Here is a 21,224-nt window from a genome sequence, read left to right as displayed (position 1 = left end):
CATAATATATAAATTGTTTATTCATTCATGTGTTTATGGAGATCAGAGTCATTTATGTGCCCTATTACAAAATGAAATAACTATGAGCATTGTTGAATACATTCTTATGTGGCTATGTTTGTGTTTTCTTTTGAGTAAATACTTGGGAGTACAATAGATGGATCATTTTGTAGGCATCATTTTTTTTTTTTAAATGGCATATTTCCTGTATTTCCTGAACCATTAGTTCTTTAATGTAAACTAGATTAGATATCTTGTTTTTTTTTTTTTTTTTTTTTTTAAACCCCTTTAATGGAAGCACTCACCTGGAAGACAGGGAAAGACTGGGAAAGGGAAGACCTTAGAAAATATAGAAAAAATGTGATTATTAGGTCATTAGGTATAGTAGGGAAGGTCATGTCCCATTAGTTTTCTAAATTTGTATGATGGGAAAAATTAGAAGAAATCATGCAACTGTTAAAAATCCAAAGATTACCACCCTTATTTTTCGTGTGCTCCTTTACAAGTGACAATTGTTTCCATTGCACGGAGAGTACTAATGTTATTTGCCAATAATTGTAAGTCTGCTGCAGTCATAAAGATGAACCCTTGTGTGGACCTTCCACTCTATTCTCTTGTCTGCTTTTTTAATGGCACATGGTCCATGATCACTTTCTGTTCTGTAGGTGGTGCTAGACAAGGGGAGAAGTGGGAGAATTATATATTCTCCAGACAACAGTCTTTGGTTTGAGTTAAGAGTCTCTCAGAGGAGATGTTTATACTTAACTGTTACTAATATGATTTTCAGACTAAAAAATGTAGCATAGACATATAGGGTATTTAATTTGATAACAAAATATAAGAAAGGGATATACTAAGATATCAGCTGTTTTAGGAATGATATATCAACTGTTCATTTGAACAAACTATATAATGTAATCCTAAGTTTGTAGCAATTTACCTGTTATTAATTTTCACATTTGTACATTTCATTCTTTTTTTTTTTAAAACCAACATCATGTCATGTGAAAAGTGTGCCATCTGATTTTAATGTTTTCCATACTAAGAAGAACTACCTCTGAAAGTATTCTTAAAGTATCCGCACAACGTTTTTTTTTTTTAATTTTGTTTTTAGTTGTAGATAGACACAATGTCTTTATTTTTATTTTTTATTTTTATGTGGTTCTGATAATCAAACCCAGTGCTTCACATGTACTAGGCAAGTGCTCGGCAAGCACTGTACCACTAAGCCATAACCTCAGCCCAGGACAGTATCTTGTTTTCTTGAAATCTACAATTTTTGTTCCATATTTTTATTTTTAAAAAGCTTTAGGTTGTATAAAAGACATTTTTTTATTTAAAATTATTCCAGGAAGTGGAGTCCAAATATAGTTATTTGAAATTGAAGCCAGAGGAGTTTCTAACTCCATATTGGAGGGAGGAGAGTCACAATATTGAGTACTGTGGTAGAGAAAACCAAAAACAGCAGGATATTGAATGTTAACTCTGTCCCCTTGCATTAATTATTGACATTTGGTGTCTTATATGCCTGAACAAATAGGTTTATATTCACAATTCTGAGTTGAATATTTGGGGAAACAAAGAAGAACTCTAATAGAGGAAGGGAAGATTCTGCCTTGTCTTAAGTACTCTGGAACTGTGCTGATTTTGAAAAGGCTTGTTAGAGAGGAACATACATGCACATATGCAAGTTCAGTTTGGCTTCCTGCAGAACAGCATAGTATTTTGGATTTTAAGGAAATAATCTTTTGTGCATTTTTACTCAATGTGATTTAAGTTAAAACCTACTTATGTACATTTTTATAGTTCCTGGCCTGACAGGGGTCTGCATGGTGGTGGTGCTGTTCCTCATGATTACAGCATCTACATATGCAATAAGGTAAGTGTCAGAGTAAGTTTTGTTATCTACTAGTTTATAGTATTGATACTTTTGATTATTTTCATTTTCATATATTGGAAATATCTTGATAAACCAAAGCATTTAGCCAATGCATTGTCCTAGGTAATGGACTACTACAGGTAACAAAGACTGAAATAAAAATGATTGTAAATATCATTTCCTGTTCTGCAAAACCTCTTTAATGATCAAGGAAATTTGAGTTCTTCAGAAACATCTTTCTGAAGGACAGATTATTTCTGTGGTACACAGGCTTGAATTAAATTGCACACATATGGACGATTGGTATTCCTAAGAATATATGACTTAAAATTATTTTATAGCTAATTTCCTGATATCAATTTGTTTTGCTGTAAAATAACATAGTGTTCCAAAAAGAGCTGTGGAAATATGGTTGGTTGATATCTGCTAAAATAATTGAAGATACATGCATTCATACTGGTTTTCATATTAAAAGATTTTGAGCAGTTTTAGAGATACATTATGAGAAACACTTTTACATTATTTCAGATGTATATGTTCTATGTTTAAGAATATTTATAGTGTCTTATATTTCTGATTAAACTTTGTTTAAAGAAAGCAAAACTAAAATCTTCAAAAGTCTTCAATCTTTCTATTTGCTGAGGTGTGCAAACATATACACATATAAATGTATATATATATACACTTTGAAAATAATTGCCCAATAATATACTCAAATGAGCCAATGCTTATATTTCCAAAGACACCTACTTATATTCATAACACTCCCCCAAAACTTATAAGTAAAGTCAATACTTATTTCTTTCCTCTTCCTATCTCCTCCCAAATCATTATATTTCCTTCAAAATCCTAACCTTTCTCTTTTAGCATATATCTATGTACTTCCCCTAAATAAGATTATATCATAGTATTATGTTCAACCTGCTCTTTATTTAAATTTGTGAACCGAATATCTTTCAACTAATATTTTTTAACATTCTTTTTTAACAATGGCATAATATGTCACTATATAGATATTATTTTCCTAGTTCTATACTTATGGATTTTGGGCTGATTTCATTTTTCCACTATTTAATTCTGAAACAAACACTGCCATCCATGTCTTTACATTCTTTTTCAATGATATCCTGAGGGAAAATTCCTACATGTAGAATACTGTGTCACATGGTAAACTGCTAAAACTTTTCATAATAATTAAAATTTTCCTCACAGGAAAATAGAATCTTAACATCATTAGTACATGAGAGTGCCAGTTTTGTAGGAGAAACACTGTTTTATGAAGGAAAAGTAAAAATTTTTTTTAAATATTTTTAGTTTTGGACTTCTTTTTTTCAATATATATTTTATTAGTAAGTAGATGGACCTTTATTTATTTATGTAGTGCTGAGAATCAAACTCAATGCCTCACACATTCTAGGCAAGTGCTCTACAACTGAGCCACAATCCCAGCTCAGTTTTGGAACACTTGAAGGAAAATTAGGGTAATTGACGTAGATATACACAACAGTGCAGATATGTGGATACTAATACATACCATTCACAAACAAAAGGAATATTAAAAATTTTCTCATTTCAATGGATTTTAAAATTCATTAAAAAGTCATTAAGAAACTTTATTTATGGATTAAGATAATCATAGTAAACTAGGAATTAACTGATTTCTTTGTAATTAAAAAACATAAAAGTCAGAATTTAGAGCATAATTAGCAGTGAAAAGTACCTAAATTTTTAAGAAAATCAGGAAAAGGTCAAGGTTACATTTTTAATTGTATCTTTTTTTGGATTTATTTTTTAAAATTTTATCATTATTTACATATAGTAAGAAGTGAAACATTCCAAACCACAAGAAAAAAATGCAACAACATATTGTCACTATTTCCAGAAAAGTAGATATAATTGCCTAGGCAGAAAATTTGAAAGAATTGTGAAAAGTTTAAGAATTAATATTGAATAAATGAATTGAAATATGTAATCAAATACAAAAAATATTAAAAATGTTTTTTCTATCCTAGCTCCAACCAGTTTGAAAATTGATCTTTTGGTCACAGCGTTAAAATTGACTAATATAGTAAGAAGCTATGAGTGGAAAAAAAACCACATAAATAAGTTCACTGAGAGAAATAAGTAGAGATTTGACTAAAGACTGTATTTTATACAGGTATATTTCTTCCTCAACTATAATTTAGATTTGTTACAATTCCAGTGAAAATACCAGACATGTTATTTTCTTTGTTTTTTGAATTTAGTAAAGTGATTCTATAATTCATCTGAGGGAACATTCAAATGCATGATGCAAAATAAGAAAAAAGAGATATATGCCTTAGTAAACATTAAAATAATTAAGCTTCAGTAGCTTACAGGAAAAGAGGTCTTGCAGAAATGAATGAAGGGGCAGAGTCAATAGATAACCCTATGTAGGACCTTTTTATGTATAAGACCTACTAAATAATAAAGATACCATTGCAAGCTTATGAGGAAAGTAAGGTATAAGTAGATGAAATTCTAGATAAGTTACAGTTAACTGTAAAAATGATACCATCAAAAACTTAAAGAAATTTTAAGTAGATACTTATCAGTCCTCAAAGTAGACAAGGAATCATGGAGGAAGTATTTGTCTACAAACGTGGAAATTGAAATTTCTGCTTGCCAATATGGTTTATCAAAATTTAAAATTAAGTATGATACTAGAAAAATTATTACAATCACAAGGGACCAGTACATTTTTTAAAAGTAAATAGTTTTCTCATATTAGTCACAAAGAGTTAAAAGTAACATATATATGAAAAAATACTCAACACCATTTATAAAAGTAATAAAACCTTATGAAGTTGGGCCTGGGTTTGTGGAAATAGGCACTTCTACTCTGTGGTAGGACTTGGAATTTATAGATATATTTTTCAAGAGCATTGGGAATTGTATATCAAAAACAAAACAAGTATGTGTCCTTTGATCTAGCAATTGGACTTTGAGCATTTTTGATTAAAAAAGAAATATGTGTAAAAAATGTATATGTTGCAACATTGTTAATGATATTGTTTATGATAACAAATAGTATAGATAGATTAAATGTCAAAAATTGGCTATTACTTAGGTGAGGAATAATTCTAAAAGGTTGTAGGGGAGATCAGAGTCATATAGGAAGCTTTTGCAAATACCTACATTTTGCCTCCAGCATTTTAATATATGAATATTCAGACTAGATATGTGACTACAATGACTGTTAGTTTTATACTTCACTCAAACATTCAATAGATTTTGCTTACCTTGCCTTTCTTTTCAGACTCTTTTTCTTCCCCCAGAGCAAGAACACTAAGGTATCTTTCTTAAATTACACAGTCCAAGAAAAAGAATTCAAAATTTTGATCATTTAAGTTTTTCTCCAATTTAATTATCTTGGAACAATTCTCAAAATATATATTAGGATAAGGACATTTGTTGTTTTAGGAATCTTTTGGAAATTGAAAATAATGCTAAAAGGGACAAAAAAAAGCACAAATTAGCAGTCTACTTACTTCTTAGCTTTATGTCATAACTTTAAAATATACACCTTATTTTAATCCTTTCCATGTATCTTTGAAATACAAAGAACATTCAAAATGATAAAACTATTATAATTTTTGTCATTGCTCTTTGCATGGTATACTAATATTTTAATGTGAATAGATACATCTCAGAAACTCAAATTTTAGCTTTTTTAAAGTAGGATATGTGTTTGAAACAATGCATTCTCTTTTTAATGAGATGGGCTATAAAGTAAGAATGAAACTAATTTTTTTTTTTAGGGTTTCTAACTATGACATCTTCTGGTATACTCATAACCTCTTCTTTGTCTTCTACATGCTGCTGATGTTGCATGTTTCAGGGTAAGTCTAAATACATATTAAAAAAAATGTGTTCCTAAAAATGGGGTAATAAAAGTCACTGCTATAGAAATTATCATGGGAATTGGCTAAAATATTTGATTTGGAATTAAGGATAGCATCAAGAGTGGGAGACATAGTTCTGTTTTTATCATGGCATATTTTATTGAAATCATCATAAAAGTGTATCGAAATTGAACACCAGAGTTGCTTCTCCCACAATGACATAGTTCTCAAAGCTCCCTATAGATACCTCCTAATATCTTCTAAAAGAAAATAAGAAGTGAAATACTTTAAGAAGATATTTTAGTGCTTACATTTTTAGAAACCGTCTTGCCATTGCAGAATTTATAACTCTGAAGTTACTAGGTTTTAGTTTTAAAAGGTCTAGAGTAGTTGCAATGAAAACCAAAGAATTAAAATGGCCAAAGACAAGAATCTGTCCAAAATGCAAATGAAAAACACCATGAAAGGGTTAAACACATATTCTAAGCTTTACATAAAAAATATGTCCCAAGTATTTTATAAATTATGTGTACTCAACATGTATTCTCAAAGTTAGTTGTTGTTTTAAAATAATCCATGGAAATAGAGGGAGAAAATAGTATAGTTTGTATAAGTCTGAAATGACGATCTTTATCCCTTCTGACTCTCTTTGGTTTGAAGTTGACTTTATCTGATATGAAGATGAAAACCTCTGCTTGTTTATGTGGTCCATGTGAATGGTATGTTCTTTCCCATCCTCATCCTCAGTCTATGGATATCTTTTCCCATGAGATGAGTTTCTTAAAGACAGAACATTGTTGGGTCTTTTTCTTTTTCTTTTTTTTAAACCCAATCTGCCAATCTATGTCTTTTAATTGATGAGGTTAGGCCATTAACATTCAGGGTTATTATTGAAATATGGTTTGTATTCCCAGTCATTTTGGTTTATTTTTGGTTATTAACTTGGTTTCTCCTTTAATTGGGTTTTCCTTCAGTGTATTTCCTCACTTTGCAGATTTTCATTGTTGTTTTACATTTCCTCCTCATGGAATATTTTGCTGAGACTATTCTGTAGTGCAGCCTTTCTCATTATAAATTCTTTTAACTTTTGTTTATCATGAAAGGTTTTTACTTTATCATCAAATTTGAAGCTTAATTTTGCTAGATTCTTGGTTGGAATCCATGTTTTTTCAGAAAATGTTGTTATAGGATCTACTAGCTTTGAGGGTCTGGGTTGAGAAATTTGCTGAGATCTGAACTGGTTTCCTCATGAATGTAATATAAAACTTTTCTCTTGCAGCTTTTAAAATTCTATCCTTAATCTGTATGCTAGGCATTTTCTCATAATGTGCCTTGGTATAGATTTGTTGTAGTTTTATACATTTGGTGTCCTGTAAGCCTCTTGTATTTGATTTTTCAACTCATTTTTCATGTTTGTGAAACTTTCTGATATTATTTCATTGAAGAGGTTGTGTATTCCTTTAGTTTGTGCCTTCCTTTATCTCAATAATTCTTAGATTTGGTCTTTTCATGTTATCCCATCATTCTTGGTCATTCTATTCATTACCATCTTCATTGTGTGGTCAACTTTATTTTCAAGATTATATATTTTGTCTTCATTGTCTGAGGCTCTCTCTTCCAAGTGATCTAGTCTGTTGGTGATATTTTCTATTGAATTTTTTATTTGGTTTATTGTTTCCTTCATTTCAAGGATTGCTGTATTTTTTTTCCCAGTCTTGATCACTTTCTTGAAGTTCTTTTGTTACCTGTATTTGATCTCTTATCTCTTTTTTTTCTAAATTTATTTTTTAAAGTTTTTGATGAATATTTATTTATTTATTTATTTATATGTGGTGCTAAGAATTGAACCCAGTGTCTCACACATGCTAGGCAAGTGCTCTACCACAGAGCTACAATGCTGGCCCTCTCTTATTTCTTTGTTGGAGTGATCATTTGTTGCCTGTATTTGCTCTCTTATACTATTCTGTACTTCACAGATCATTTTAATTATGTATGTTCTGAACTCCTTCTCTTAACATTTCATCTACTGTGCTGTCAATGGATTCTATTATTGTAGCATCTTGATCTCTTTGGGACATTTTATTCCCTTGTTTTTTTTTTTTTTTCCATGTTGTTCATGTGTCTTCCTCTCTAGCAATGCGGATCTGAGGTTACAGTTTCTATCCTATAATCTTATAGTATCCTTGCAGGTTATCAATACCTCACCTTTCATATAATCAGGCCTGAAGGACCCTGAGTCATGGTCTTTCTGGCCCTGGCTATTATCTCTAGATGGAAGTGGGATAGGACAGTGGGTAGATGGGGGGCCACAGCGTGGCCTGTCTCTACTTTTGTATACATATCATACGTGTGTGTTTGGATTTGACATTCAGAGTCATATCAGATAATAATTTGTTAAATGACATCAAGTGTACTTGGGTTTGCATAAAGATATAGGACAGGAAGGATAGTCTATCTACATGGTGATGTCAGGTGCTTCTTCAGTGGCAATCCCTATAGTTGCCCAGGAATAATTTTCCACATTCTTCTCCTCAATCCCCCTGTAGCAATTCAGTTCTAAGATGAAGAGACTGCATGGGAAGTCGGGGACTACCTTCCTTGGATAAGGCTGAGACTGTACAGAAACCCCTCCTTTGTAACAGCCCAAGTTCCCTCAATGGATACCCTTAGTCACAAGAAAAGCACTACTGGCAAGGAGCTAAAGTCTGTCAGTCCCCAAATGATTTTCACTATTTATCCAGTGTCCTTCTACTCCATTTGTATTTTACCAGTAATAAACAGTGTTACCTAGAAACACACCTATAGCATTTCCCATTTTTCTGGCCTAAAAGATTTCCAGGTAAACAGTGTTTTGAGATAGGTTTAAACCTGTTGTTTGTTCTTTTTTCAGAACATTTTATAATGTAATCTGTCAGTCGTATTGGTAATTTTAGGTACATTATATGTTTTACTTCAGGGTGCATATTCAAAATATTGCCATTTCCCCCTGATTGTGGAGACCACTGATTAAGACAATAGTATTAAATAGATTTATCTCATGTGCCCTGGTTAACTTTGTTTGGTATCATGATTCTGGAATGTAGAGTTCTGGAAACCTGGCTGACCAATGTAATTGTGACTTCCAGCTAGCTATCCCTGTCTCATGGGGGAGAGGGCTGGTGGATTTGATTTTTCCATTAATTTCTCTTTGTGGGGATAACATATTCTATGGAGCCTTGAGATATCAAGAAAACCCTTGGTAGAGAGGATTTGCCTTCCGTTTTATTCTTTAAGTGACTAGTTTGCCCATCCAGGATTGTGGACACAAAGTTTATTATGGATAAGCAGATACTACTCAGGACTATAATTATTTAAAATATAATTATGTAATGCTTATTATATGTTAAATATAATTTCCAAATGCATTATAGACTTTCTATTTAAGTGTTCCAGATTTTATAAGAATGAATAATATTATTAAAACACTTTTACAAGTATGAAAACTGAGACTGAGAAAAATTCAGTAACTTGCTGAAGTTCACTTAACCAATAAATTATGGATTAAAACACAAGTACTCTCACTTAAACTCGCTTGAAAACTCTTAAAGTTCTACTACAAGGCCGTGTGTGTGTGTGTGTGTGTGTGTGTGTGTGTGTGTGTGTGTGAGAGAGAGAGAGAGAGAGAGAGAGAGAGAGAGAGCGCTCAGATGTCTGAGAATTTAGTTTTAAGATTTTCTTTCTCAAAGTTGTGATCTGAGGTTTCAGGTTATCTTGGATTGTAAGCTATTTCTTTCCTTCCTTTCCTCCCTCCTTCCTTCTCTCCTTCTTCTTCTCTTCCTTCCTTCCTCTCCTTCTTTCTCTTTTCTCCTTCTTTCTTTTTCTGTCTCTTTAATTCTATCAGATATGAGAAAAATAATCATTTTCAGTATAATTCATTATGCATTCTTTTGCCTTTATGTTCTGCTGAATCAAAACTCTGAAAAAAGGTATTCCTTTGTAATTCAAATAGTCAATTTTTAAAGGTTCAGGAGTTCAAAATGACTTTTTAAGTTTAAAGAGGATTATATTAAGAATTACTTTTCTATTTTTTTTTGTAAGTAAAAGGAAGGCATATTTATATTTAGCTTTCACTTTTGTAGAACAAGGGTCATAGGCAGAAAGTGTCTGTATATAAAAAAATAACAAAAAATGATTTTATAAGTTTTTTTTTTTAATCACAGAATCTTAAAAGATATCTTGTTCAATTCTCTCCCTTTTTTTCCCTCCCCCTTGCCCCTCAAAACCTCAGTTCAAAACCCAATTGAGTCAAATGTATGAAAGATGATATATCATGAGCTCTGTAATGTTTTGAACAATCAATAAAAAAAAGATATCTTGAATAAGCTTGTTTTCCTAATGTCAAGGAATTTGCTTCTATTTATGTTATTTTTAAGTGACAAATAATGTTTACATGTATGAAGTATGTATGATGTTTTGATATATGTTTACCTGTGAAAGGATCAAATCAGGCTATTTGGTGTATTAGTCACCTCAAATACATTGCTTTTTTTAATCTTCCCTCTGATCTGCCCACAAAGTAAACATTTAATTCTGAAGATATCCATTCTGACTTTACAAAGCTCTAATTCTCACAAAGTTTTTTGTTTTTCTAACCAGAATTTATTTTACTATAATTTCTATCCAGTGACTTAAAAGTCTGCGACTCCAGAGGCAATGAAAATCAAATCTCTCACCTTGTATGAATTCTGTTCTTTTGTTTCTTGTTTGATGACATTTTAAATCTTGTCATTATACTGACTGGGCCTGGTCGTACACACTTGTGATACCAGCTACTTAGGAGGCTGGGGCAGGAGGATTACAAGTTTAAGGTCAGACTCAATACCTGTCTCAAGACTAAAAATAAATAAAAAGGGCTGAGGATATACCTCAGTGGTAAAGTACCCTTGTGTTCAGTCCTTAGAACCACACACACAGACACACACATACACACACACACACACACACAAAAAAAAAGCAAAATAAATCACATTGTTATTCTGAAATTTCTCCTTTGGATATATTAACAGTTAATATTTGTGGAATGCTTATCTTTTACCTTATTAATGCTTTATCTCATTAAACTTTCCCAGCAACCCTGTATTTATTGTTATTATTATCATTATCCCAATGAGAGAACAAGGCCAGTGAGAGAGAGCGTTATCTGAAGGACACAGCTAGTAAGTTGAAAATCTTGGATTTTAACTCAGACATCCAATTTCAAAACCCCAAAATTCTAACTTTAAATTATGCTGGACTTCATTTTGCATAGCTTCTCTCTCTATATTTTTTTTTTTTTCAAATGGAAACCAAATTAAGCACTGACAAGAATCTTAGTGTGTGTGAGATGATATTGGCTAAGGGAAGCCTCACTTTCCTCACTGAAAATGCTCCATCAGTGTTATTCAGGACCCGGCTATTTTTCATGATCATCTGTGTCCTTATTTTAATCTAGTTTTCATTCTTATTACCTTTATTTTAGATTATTTTCATCATTTATAAGCAAGCCTATTGTGTGCCACTCTAAAAAGCTACACTTCATATACACTAAATTCAGATTTTTTTCAGTGCTCAAATGAATTTCAAAATAATTTTCCTTTGCAAGATATCAGAATAACATGGTGGTGACAAATTGCATCACTTAATAACTGAAAATCTTTGGCAGATAATTTTACTTTTCTTTTTCTTATCTATTAAGTGAGACAAATAAAATCATCTTTTTTAAGTTTGAACAAAGAAAGGTAGTATGAAAGGGAAAATATAGACATATGAAATAAATTTTAGAAAAATCATACTACTACCAGTACTGATGAATATACAGGGAAGAAATGTCACAATTAACTGCCCAAAAATGTCTTTTCTTTTTTTGTTGTTTAGTAATGAATAATTTTATTTTTCAACTATTTCAAGGTCACAACTCTGTTTCTCACTCACACTCTTTCTCACACCAGTTAAAAGAGTTTTAATTTCAACACCTTAACAAGGAAGGGTCATACACTGAAATCAACACCACAATCAGTCTGAGTTTGTCCATGTACACAGCTGAAATCAATTATAAGTTATGGCCTATCAGATGCTAGGGGAACATTTTTAAAAGTAGTTTTTACAGGTATTAAAAAAACAAAAAACTTCTCGCAACTTCTTGTATTGAAGTCATCATATATACAGGGCAAAGCCAGTGATTTTTATATTTGCATTTATTCTTCATTTAACTTTTGAAACACTACTGTAATTAAATATTAAAACAAACAGTAGCAAACACTACTGTAATTAAATATTAAAACAAACAGTAGCAAATAGTGAGCATATTATGATTATAATATTTCACTCATTCACTACTGATATAAAATGCCTGTAGTAAGTTTTTTCCACTGGCCCCATTAAGAGATTTGCTTGCCATTCTAGCCTGGTGAGAGATGTTTACCATGGTTCCATTATCGAGAGTAGATATTTGGCTTTTGGAAGCCACATAATGCTTCTTCAACCAGCTGTATATCCACATAGATGCAAAAGAAAAAAAAAAAAGTCTTATGTAAAAACAGCACAGTCCTTCTGATCTGACATAATGATAATATCTCCTGGCTCCAGTCTTGGCTCTTAGTCTCCTTCACTATAGAATGTAATCTTCTGTCCATCTTTCATGCCTTTGTCAACATGAACTTCTACAATCTTATTCTCTCCAACTACCTTCTATTACAGTGTTTACCTCCATCTTTAAGACTGATCCTTTTCCCTTGGCCCCCAGCACTCCATATATACAGACTGAATTTGCTGAACCATTCCAGGTCCTATCTAATGAACTCATATTTGCATTCCAGTACTTGGGAAGTGGGGAAGCAATCTCCTGCTCCTTTCTTTATCACTTCAGCCTTAACATTTGTCACAAAGTACATTCTTTTGCAGAGCCAGTTTTCTTTTTTCACCACTATGTACATCTTCTCACATTACCAAGAGCTTATGCACAACATTTTTTCTTCTTTCTCTCTGCATCCTTCTTCTTCCTCCAAAAACATCAAAGATGTCCATAGGAGAGCCTATACTGCTACCTGCTCCACCCTTCTTAATTGCCTGTTCTTCTGTGTCATATAATGCCCTTTCCTTGACATCAGAGAGGACTTTAAGCTTGAGAAATCTGTTTAAATTTCTCTTCTTCATTTGTATTCTTGTCATGATGATACTTCAAAGCCAGTTTCCTCTAAGCCTTTTTCAATTATGCCTGAGTGGCATTGGATTTGACCCCAAAACATCATAGTAAGTGGTTTCTTTCACCCTTTTCTACAGCCAGTGAGTGGGCTGAGGTCAGTGTGCTGAAGCGGGAAAGAGCATGTAATAGTGTGAAACTTGGGCAGCTACTGCTCCTCCACCTCTCACTGAGCGTTCTGGAAAGTTACACAGAGTCACAGCACTTTTGAAGAGCCTCGAGTTTCTTATAGGCTAAGTAATTTGGTAACTATATAACAGTGAAAACTGCTTAACATATCAAAAGAATATTCCTTAAAAGGGCCATGATATTTATAACATTGCAAAGACTCTAAAATTCATTCTAGCAACAAATATTTATTCTGGAACTTGTAAAAGAAGCCTTCTCCAGGGGAATTTTTTTTTCTAATCTTAATACATTTTTCTAAGAAGTTGTTATTGTTGTGTTTTATTAAAGATATTTTAATTCAAAAGATATTTTGGGGAAAAAAAAACTAGTCAAAATTATTCTCTCTTTCCAGATGTGGAGGGAACTGGAAGGTGGTTGTTTTTGTTTTGTTTTGTTTTCTCTTTTTCATTTGAAAAACATCAAAAGGAGAGACATACTTCTATTCTCACTTACTGATAGAAGGGATATGGAAAATAAATTAGAATGTCACAGAGTCTGAGTTTAAGAGCCTAACCCTGCTCCTTTTGAAAGACATGAGGAGGTTGCATTGTAAATGGGATTTGGCACCTGAGCCTCTGCAATCTTGCCAGAGTCAGCCCTCCTACTGGTTTTAATATGGGAATGTTGGGTGGACACTGATTGTATTTTGTATTTAAATGAGAGACAGTTTATAGTGTGATAATTCTGGTTAAGATAGAGGGGAAGTTCCTCCTCAAAGGAATAGATTCTGATTAAGATAGAGGGGAAGGTCCTCCTCAAAGGAATGGGTGCCAATAAGAGCAAATTTACAGTGCAAATAATATTCTTTGCCAGCTAAGACTCCTCTGACTATTGTTTAATATATGATTGACGCTTGAATTTTTCTTTTAAACAGTTATCTGCCGGTGGGGACTATTTGTTGGCAAGGATTAATCATAGAGCATGATTTACAGCCCACTTAAAATATATTTTCTAGGGAATTTAAAGAAATAGTTTTCTCTGTTTCTATAAATACTCTTTAAAACATGGGGAACCTTTGTCAACCATGACTTTAATGAACCAAAGGCAGTGTCAGCTTCACTGTTTAGGCTCAAGAAATGAATCAGGGCTGGACAAATATTTGTAATGATATGTTTATTGTGTTGATTTGAAGTTTTCTGCATCTATTATGCCCTCAGGAAGAGGAAATTAAGGACATTCTTTTAGAGGATAAAAGCCTTTATGCCTAATATGTATGGGTTAAAATTTGTGGCAAGTCCAGTGTATTCTCTTCTAGAAGCCATTTTCACTGAGGCCTCTCTTCACCCACACTGATGGGGAAGAACGACAGGCTTTGTAGTTTTCTGTTGGTGGGAGGTACTTGCTCTTAGAAAATTAAATGGGAACTTGGATAGCATCCAGAGAAAGTCAGTCCCAGAGGTTGTATATTAACTAGTCCTTCTCTAACTCTGAGGGAGAAAACTTTTACTTTCCTTTAATTCCTCTTCAGTTTCCCTTTCATTGCCTCTAGATTAGCAGTGACTATGTAATTTATTCTCTGAACAAGGAATTTTTAAAATTGAATTAATTAATTAACTAATTATTCAGTATAGGGGATTAAATCCAGGGGTAGTCTACCACCAAGCCACATCCCAGCCTTTTCTTTTCTTTTTTGTTCATTTTTTATTTTAAAAAGGGTCTTATTAAATTACTAAGGCTATACTCAAACTTGCAATCCACCCACCAGTCTCCTGAGTTGCTAGGGTTAAAGGTGTGCAGCACATGCTCAGACTAGGCACTTTTGAGAATAATGAAAAGGGGATTCTACTAATAATTAAACAGGGATTGTGGATAAAGCAGGCAATATGGTCATTCTACCTGTTCCTAGTAATTGGGGAAAGTTCCTCAAAAGTTCTAATGTCCACCTTGCATCAGAATCACAAAAGGATTCCTTTGCTCAAACAGGGCCTCTGCATGGGTACTTAGGAACTAGAAACCAAAAGTAATAATTCTGATATTGCTTAGCTTTGGCCCGCCTTCGAGATTGTAAGTAGATGTCCACAACCATCTTAGGTAGAAGGTTGAGAATTTGGATATTTATGATAGTGTCTAAATCTTTTGTGAATTCTGTCATTCTTATAGGTGATTTGACCCCAAAACATCATTATTTTTATTCTGATATTTTTATTCTGATATTTCCTAGATCTAAATGTCATTTTTTTTTTGACCAGGTGCACATATCTCCAGTCCTTTTTTATTTTAAGGCAGGGTCTTGCTAAATTGCATAGGGCCTTGATAAGTTACTGAGGCTGACTTTGAACTTGTGATCTCCCTGCCTCAGCCTCTGGAGCCCCTGGGATTACATGTGTGTGCCACTGTACCCAGGTTAGATGCCTATTTTTTTTAATGGATCTAATGACTTATCAGTATGATGCCTATTATTTGTATTAAAAATTGTATTAAAAATTCCACTTTTTCCATACAGAAAGGATTCTTTATTATTATTATTATTATTATTATTATTATTATTCAGAAAGGATTCTTAACTTGGATTCATAATTCCTAGGAATTATTGAATGGATCCAGAGGATCCTTGAATTCCTGAATCACACATACAAACTATGAATATATATGTCTTTACATGTGTATTTAGTTTTGAGGCAAATACATGCATTTTGTATAAGAAGGGTTCCCCAGTTTTCATTGGAATCCCATAGGTGTGTATGGTCCTAAAAGGCTTAATACTTCCAATGCTAGATTTTAACCAGAGACCTATAATACCTTTACACATTTCATATCTCTTACTTAAATTTATTCAAGGTTAAAAACACTGCACTGTAGGGAGGAATAAAAAACACAGGGGTGGTTTTATTCTCCCACAAATTCTACTGGAAGAAATTTATATGACCAACTTAACAATTGTGCTATTATTTAAAGGACAGTAATGAAACTCCTCATAATCATTCCCAAGGTTTAGATAGCATTTAATATGTACTAGGAACTTAACATTTATGCATATATTATATGAGCACAGACTAGTTTTTTGTTTTTGTTTTTAAATATGCACAGCACTGGAAAGTAAGTGGTGTTATTTCCATTTTACAGATAGAGAAATGAGATGTACAAGGTAAATTAAATGACTGTCCCAGGCCAATCAGCTAGTGCTTAAAGAATGCTAGTAGTGATCATAGGAGATCTGGCCCCAGAATCTATGCATTCATCTTTACCCTTTTCATAAGTTATTTATTTGTTTATTTATTTAGAAAGTGTCTTCACCTGTGAATGAAATATTTTAATGTAATGTGAAAATCTAGGACATCTTTTTGATTTATCTCTTTAAGTAAATAAGTATACATGTGCATCTTTGAATATTTTAAGTAATAAATTTAATTTTGGTTCAAGTTAGATAGATTCAAAGGTTTTGAATTTGGTGCTCCCAGAAAGCAGATTTAGAATAAAATGCCTTTTTTTTTGTACTGCTTTAAAAATATTTTACAAAATGTTATGGCATATGATAATAAGTGTAATAACTTTGTATTAACTTAAGAATAAAATTATGTTTATGGAATACCTTAATTTTTAAATTTCTTTCAAATTACCTGAAAATAACAGAGAAAGAAGTTAGGCTATAGACCAAAGTTGATAAAAATGCTGTAGAAGAGAACTTTTGTGAGGATTTGTACTTCTACAGTATGTCTTTGTAAAGAGATTAAATTAAAAAAAACAAAAAAGAGGGCTGGGTTGTGGCTCAGTGGTAGAGTGCTTGCCTAGCACACATGAGGCTTTGGGTTCCATCCCCAGCACCACATAACAAAGTAAATAAACAAATGTATTATGTCCATCTACAACTAAAATAAAAAATTTATACACACACACACATAAAACAAAATAAGAAAGGCAAAGGGAAAAGACATTATTCACAATATAGGAAAAGCACATTATATACATGGATTAAAAAAAATGTCTTTAACCACTCCCTTGTTTTTTATTCCCTGCTACAATCCAATGTTTTAAACCTTGAATAAATTTAAGCAAGAGATATGAAATGTGTAAAGATAATATAGGTCTCTGGTTGAAATCTAGCTTTGGAGGTGTTCAGCTCAGAAATATTTTAGCCTTTTTGGACCACGCATACCTATTAATGAATTGCCTATAATGTTAGGTGACCCAGGAAGTTAGTATCCCAATATGAGGGATGAATTTGATAGTGGAATTCCACAGTAAATAGAGAGTCCCAAGTAAACTTGCAAATTTGTCGATTACCTTGATCATCCCCTTCCATACATATTGCTGTCTTGACCTTAAATATAGTGAACAAAACCACCTAACTCCCTAAATTCTAAAAGAAAAGAAATAGGATTCATGGATCACTGTAGTATGCTGACTTTAATTCTTTAGGTTAAACACTGAGGAGTTAGACAACAATATCATATGGTGCTTCCATGCTTAGTCTTTTGAGAAATCTCATAGTGATTCCCATAGTGATTGTACTAATTTACAATCTCCCCAACAGTGTAAAAGTGTTCTTTTCTCCCCACATCCTCTCCAGAATTTATTATTATTGGTAACTGCCATTTTGACTGGAATGACGTGAAATCTGTAATTTAGGGCATCAAGCAGTTGTTTCATTTTGCATTTCCCTAATTACTGAAAATGTTGAAAAATTTTTCATGGGTTAGTTGATCATTTGTATTTTTTCTTTTGAGAAGTGTTTGTTAGTTCATTTGCCCATTTGTTGATTGGTTGATTTGGTTTTGTAATGATAAAAGTTTTTGAGTTCTTTGTGTATTCTAGACATAATCCAGAAGAGTAGCTAGCAAAGATTTTTTTCCCATTCTGTAGGCTCTTCTCATTTCCTATTCATAAGATTTTTACTTTATTAAAAAGTTGATGTTTTGTATAATAATTACAGAGTAAAGATTTATGGTTTATTTACATTTGTTGATATTTTATCCTATAAACCAAATGGTTTTGAGGATTGAGGGAATGTGCTATATTCTTCCATAATAAGGCTTTATAGTTTCATGGTTTGTGTGTGTGTGTGTGTGTGTGTGTGTGTGTGTGTGTGTGTGTGTGGTGGATAGATAGAAATAGTATATTTAGAGCATTTTCATATACACGGAGTCTTTTATACTGTAAACTACATGTATTAATGAATTTTTTTATCTTAACAGCTATGGGTTTTGTTTTTCACCCTTTGGGGGTTGGAAGTGTCAAGCTTCAGATCAAGTAATTTTTTTTTAACAGAATTTTCATCTCAATTTTTCTCGGGAGTGAGATATAAAAATATCTTTCTGACTGGACTTACAGGGTGAGAATGCTGAGAAGGAAGGAGAAACAACAAAAGTTCATGTAATTTAAGAAATATTGTCACTACATTAGTGTTTAAAAAAATCTTTTTAGTTGTTGATGGACCTTTATTTTGTTCATATTTATATGTGGTGCTGAGAATCGAACCCAGTGCCTCATGTGTGTGGTGCAAGCGTCTTACCACTGAGCCACAACCCCAGCCCACATTAGTATTTTTGTGAAATGTGAAATAATTATTTTATACCCCATTGCCATTTTAGTAAAACAAGCCAGTAAAGGAATACTAAGAAATAATGGTTGGTTACTAATATTTTTCTTCATGAGCGGTCAAAGCCATTTTCTTAACATATCTGTGAAGTAGGGAGGATGACATTATCTCTCTCTTTCACTGAGGAAACAGTAAAATGATGTACCCAGCATTAGAATTTTTGATTCTAATTTCTTACACTCTGGGATTTAGATTTGTCAGCTGCATAGAGATCGTGACAAAACCAGCTGTTTAATTTGCAGAGTCTATGGCACAATAAAAATGCAGGGCTTCTTGATCAAAAATTATTACTCACTTGGAGTGGAAATAACTGGAGCACTGAAGCAATGACCTGGTTTTGCTAAGAGCAAGATTTTGTGGAGTTGCACAGATCACAAATTCATGAGCCAGCCCTCTCTTTTAAGCTTAGACAGTCTCACCAATAAGAGACAGACAAAGTTCCTTCTGTGGTTGAGCTACATGACTCTCAGGTGTCATAGGCAAGGGACCCTGCAGGGCCAAAGTGGGGAAAGGAGTAAAGATTAAGTTGATTGGGTACTCAGAGGTTCAGGACTGCTGAGACTGTATCCCTAACTTAGGATGCTCCTAACAATAAGCTTTGAATATCTGAATATCATGACAACTGTTTGCTTAGGGTAGGTTTGGCTTGGGGCATGGCAGAGATTTCTTTCAGGTTGGATTTAGCAATACTAACTAGTGAAGAGGAATAATGTAAGTTGCAGACTGTGTAATCTTCCTGAACTTACATGGTTTATTTTACTAAATACCATTTACTAAAATCTAGACATTTTTTGAAGGTAGAAAATGAGTTTAAAATGAGTTTTTGTTAAAACCCGATGACTACTACTCAATCATGTGTTTCAACAACAATAACACCAAGAAGTTGTTTATACATTCCTAGTCACCTGTTTGTTCAATGACTATTTAGTTGCTGTAGGTTATAGGCACTGTGTTAAGTACCAGATAAATAGCATTGAAACAGGACAAACCCTTCACTTTCACAAGAAAACATTCAAGTGGTTTCCAGATAAACTGGAGAGTTGTGATACATTTTAAAGTAGAGAATTTGGTTTTATTTTATGATGCAATTTTTTGATATTTTTGTTATTGTTGTTTTGTAGTTTAAACTTAGCAAAAATAATTCTCAGGAAGTTATATTTTTACTATATATATATATATATTGTTATAGAATACTAAGAAAAAAAGTATGTTCCTAAGGGAAAGTAATTTTGCTCTCCTATTTAAAAAGGGTGCAAATCACCAAACACATAAAGGTCACCTAAATGATGCTGCATTCATTATAGATTCTTCACATGAAGTTAAGGTAGGAATGATTTTCATGATTGTCCTTTTGGCAGCATGGTATTTTCTAATATTTAACTTTTGCCATAAAGTAATTCTAATTTATATGCAGTATTCATTCAATATACTATGTTATTTTATATGACCTTTGGACAGTGAGGCAATCAAACAAACAAACAACAAAAACAATACATACAAACAAAAATCCCCAAATAGGATAACTCTAATGCCCCTTAAGGGAAAAAAGGAACAAAACCCAAAAGACAAAACTCTACCTTTTGAAACACTGTTGAATGTTGAAAGCAGACCCTGTGAGCACAAAAGCAATAGCATTCACAGTCATGTATTTTGATGGATACACATAAAGGATTATAAAATCCTTTATTTCTCATAATGGAAGAGTACCAGACATTCCACAATTATTTCTGAATTTCTCTTTTAGATCATAATACATTGGAACATAAAATAAGAAGAAGCACTTTTTTCCTTGCCTCCCCTCCTCAGTTTCTCACAATGTCACTGTCTTTATCTGGCCAGGTTTTGGGTTTATCTTTCACTAGCATCTTTACCCTTTTCTCTTTTTTTGTTTTAAATTACTGATCATTTATTTATGAAAGCTATAACAATACATATAAGAATTTTTCCTATTTTGATTCCTAAATGTGCATGCCTTATTAAAACAAATTATGAGGTAATTGCTTGCTTTTAAAATCAATGCATAAGAAAGGCCTAAGAAATATATTAAATACAAGAAACTTGCTGAAGGAATAGTGGGGTTTGGTAGAATATGAATATTTGAGGCATAAATGCATAAGACATGGTCTCTTCTATTAATAATGGGAAAAAAACATGTGACTTTGTGCCGCCTGCTTCCTCACACTAGAATGTCATTATCCTGTAATTGTTGGACTCTGTACATTCTTCAATTACCAGTTCATCACTCATCTTTACTATTCTTAGGATGTCTACATATGTCCATATATCATTAATCATTTGCTTTTGTATTCTTGTTGCTTTCATGTTTGATTATATTCATTAGATCCATGTTATAGATATTCCATTAAATTAATTGAACTATTAAAAATTTCAGTTGTACAAGCTACATTTTTGATCACTTAATAGCCACATGTAACTACTGACAGTTCAGAATTTTTCCTTTTCACCATCACAGAAAGTTTTATGGGAGAGTCTGGCACTAAATTACGCAGTTGTATATCTTGGTGGTGATATAGGGCAAAATGCAGGGTCAGAATTAAG

General features: G+C 32.6%; 1 protein-coding gene and 1 pseudogene across 8 annotated transcripts in view; one reads left to right on the top strand and one right to left on the bottom strand.

The window, feature by feature from the left end:
* The window catches only part of Nox4 (NADPH oxidase 4), a 271,262-nt gene that overhangs the window by 49,836 nt on the left and 200,202 nt on the right, over positions 1–21,224 (top strand). For all 8 annotated transcript variants that reach the window (XM_078046845.1, XM_078046846.1, XM_078046848.1 and 5 more), the window contains 2 exons: positions 1,807–1,879; positions 5,662–5,742. In XM_078046845.1, the coding sequence (XP_077902971.1) occupies positions 1,807–1,879; positions 5,662–5,742 (154 nt within the window). The remainder of the gene's footprint in view (positions 1–1,806; positions 1,880–5,661; positions 5,743–21,224) is intronic.
* LOC101964068 (dnaJ homolog subfamily A member 1 pseudogene) lies at positions 12,089–20,912 on the bottom strand (annotated as a pseudogene).

This window comes from Ictidomys tridecemlineatus, chromosome 4 (assembly GCF_052094955.1).
Source record: "Ictidomys tridecemlineatus isolate mIctTri1 chromosome 4, mIctTri1.hap1, whole genome shotgun sequence".
NCBI lineage: Eukaryota > Metazoa > Chordata > Mammalia > Rodentia > Sciuridae > Ictidomys > Ictidomys tridecemlineatus.
The sequence above is the reverse complement of the archived record's forward strand: the minus strand, read 5'-3'. Positions and strand labels throughout refer to the sequence as shown.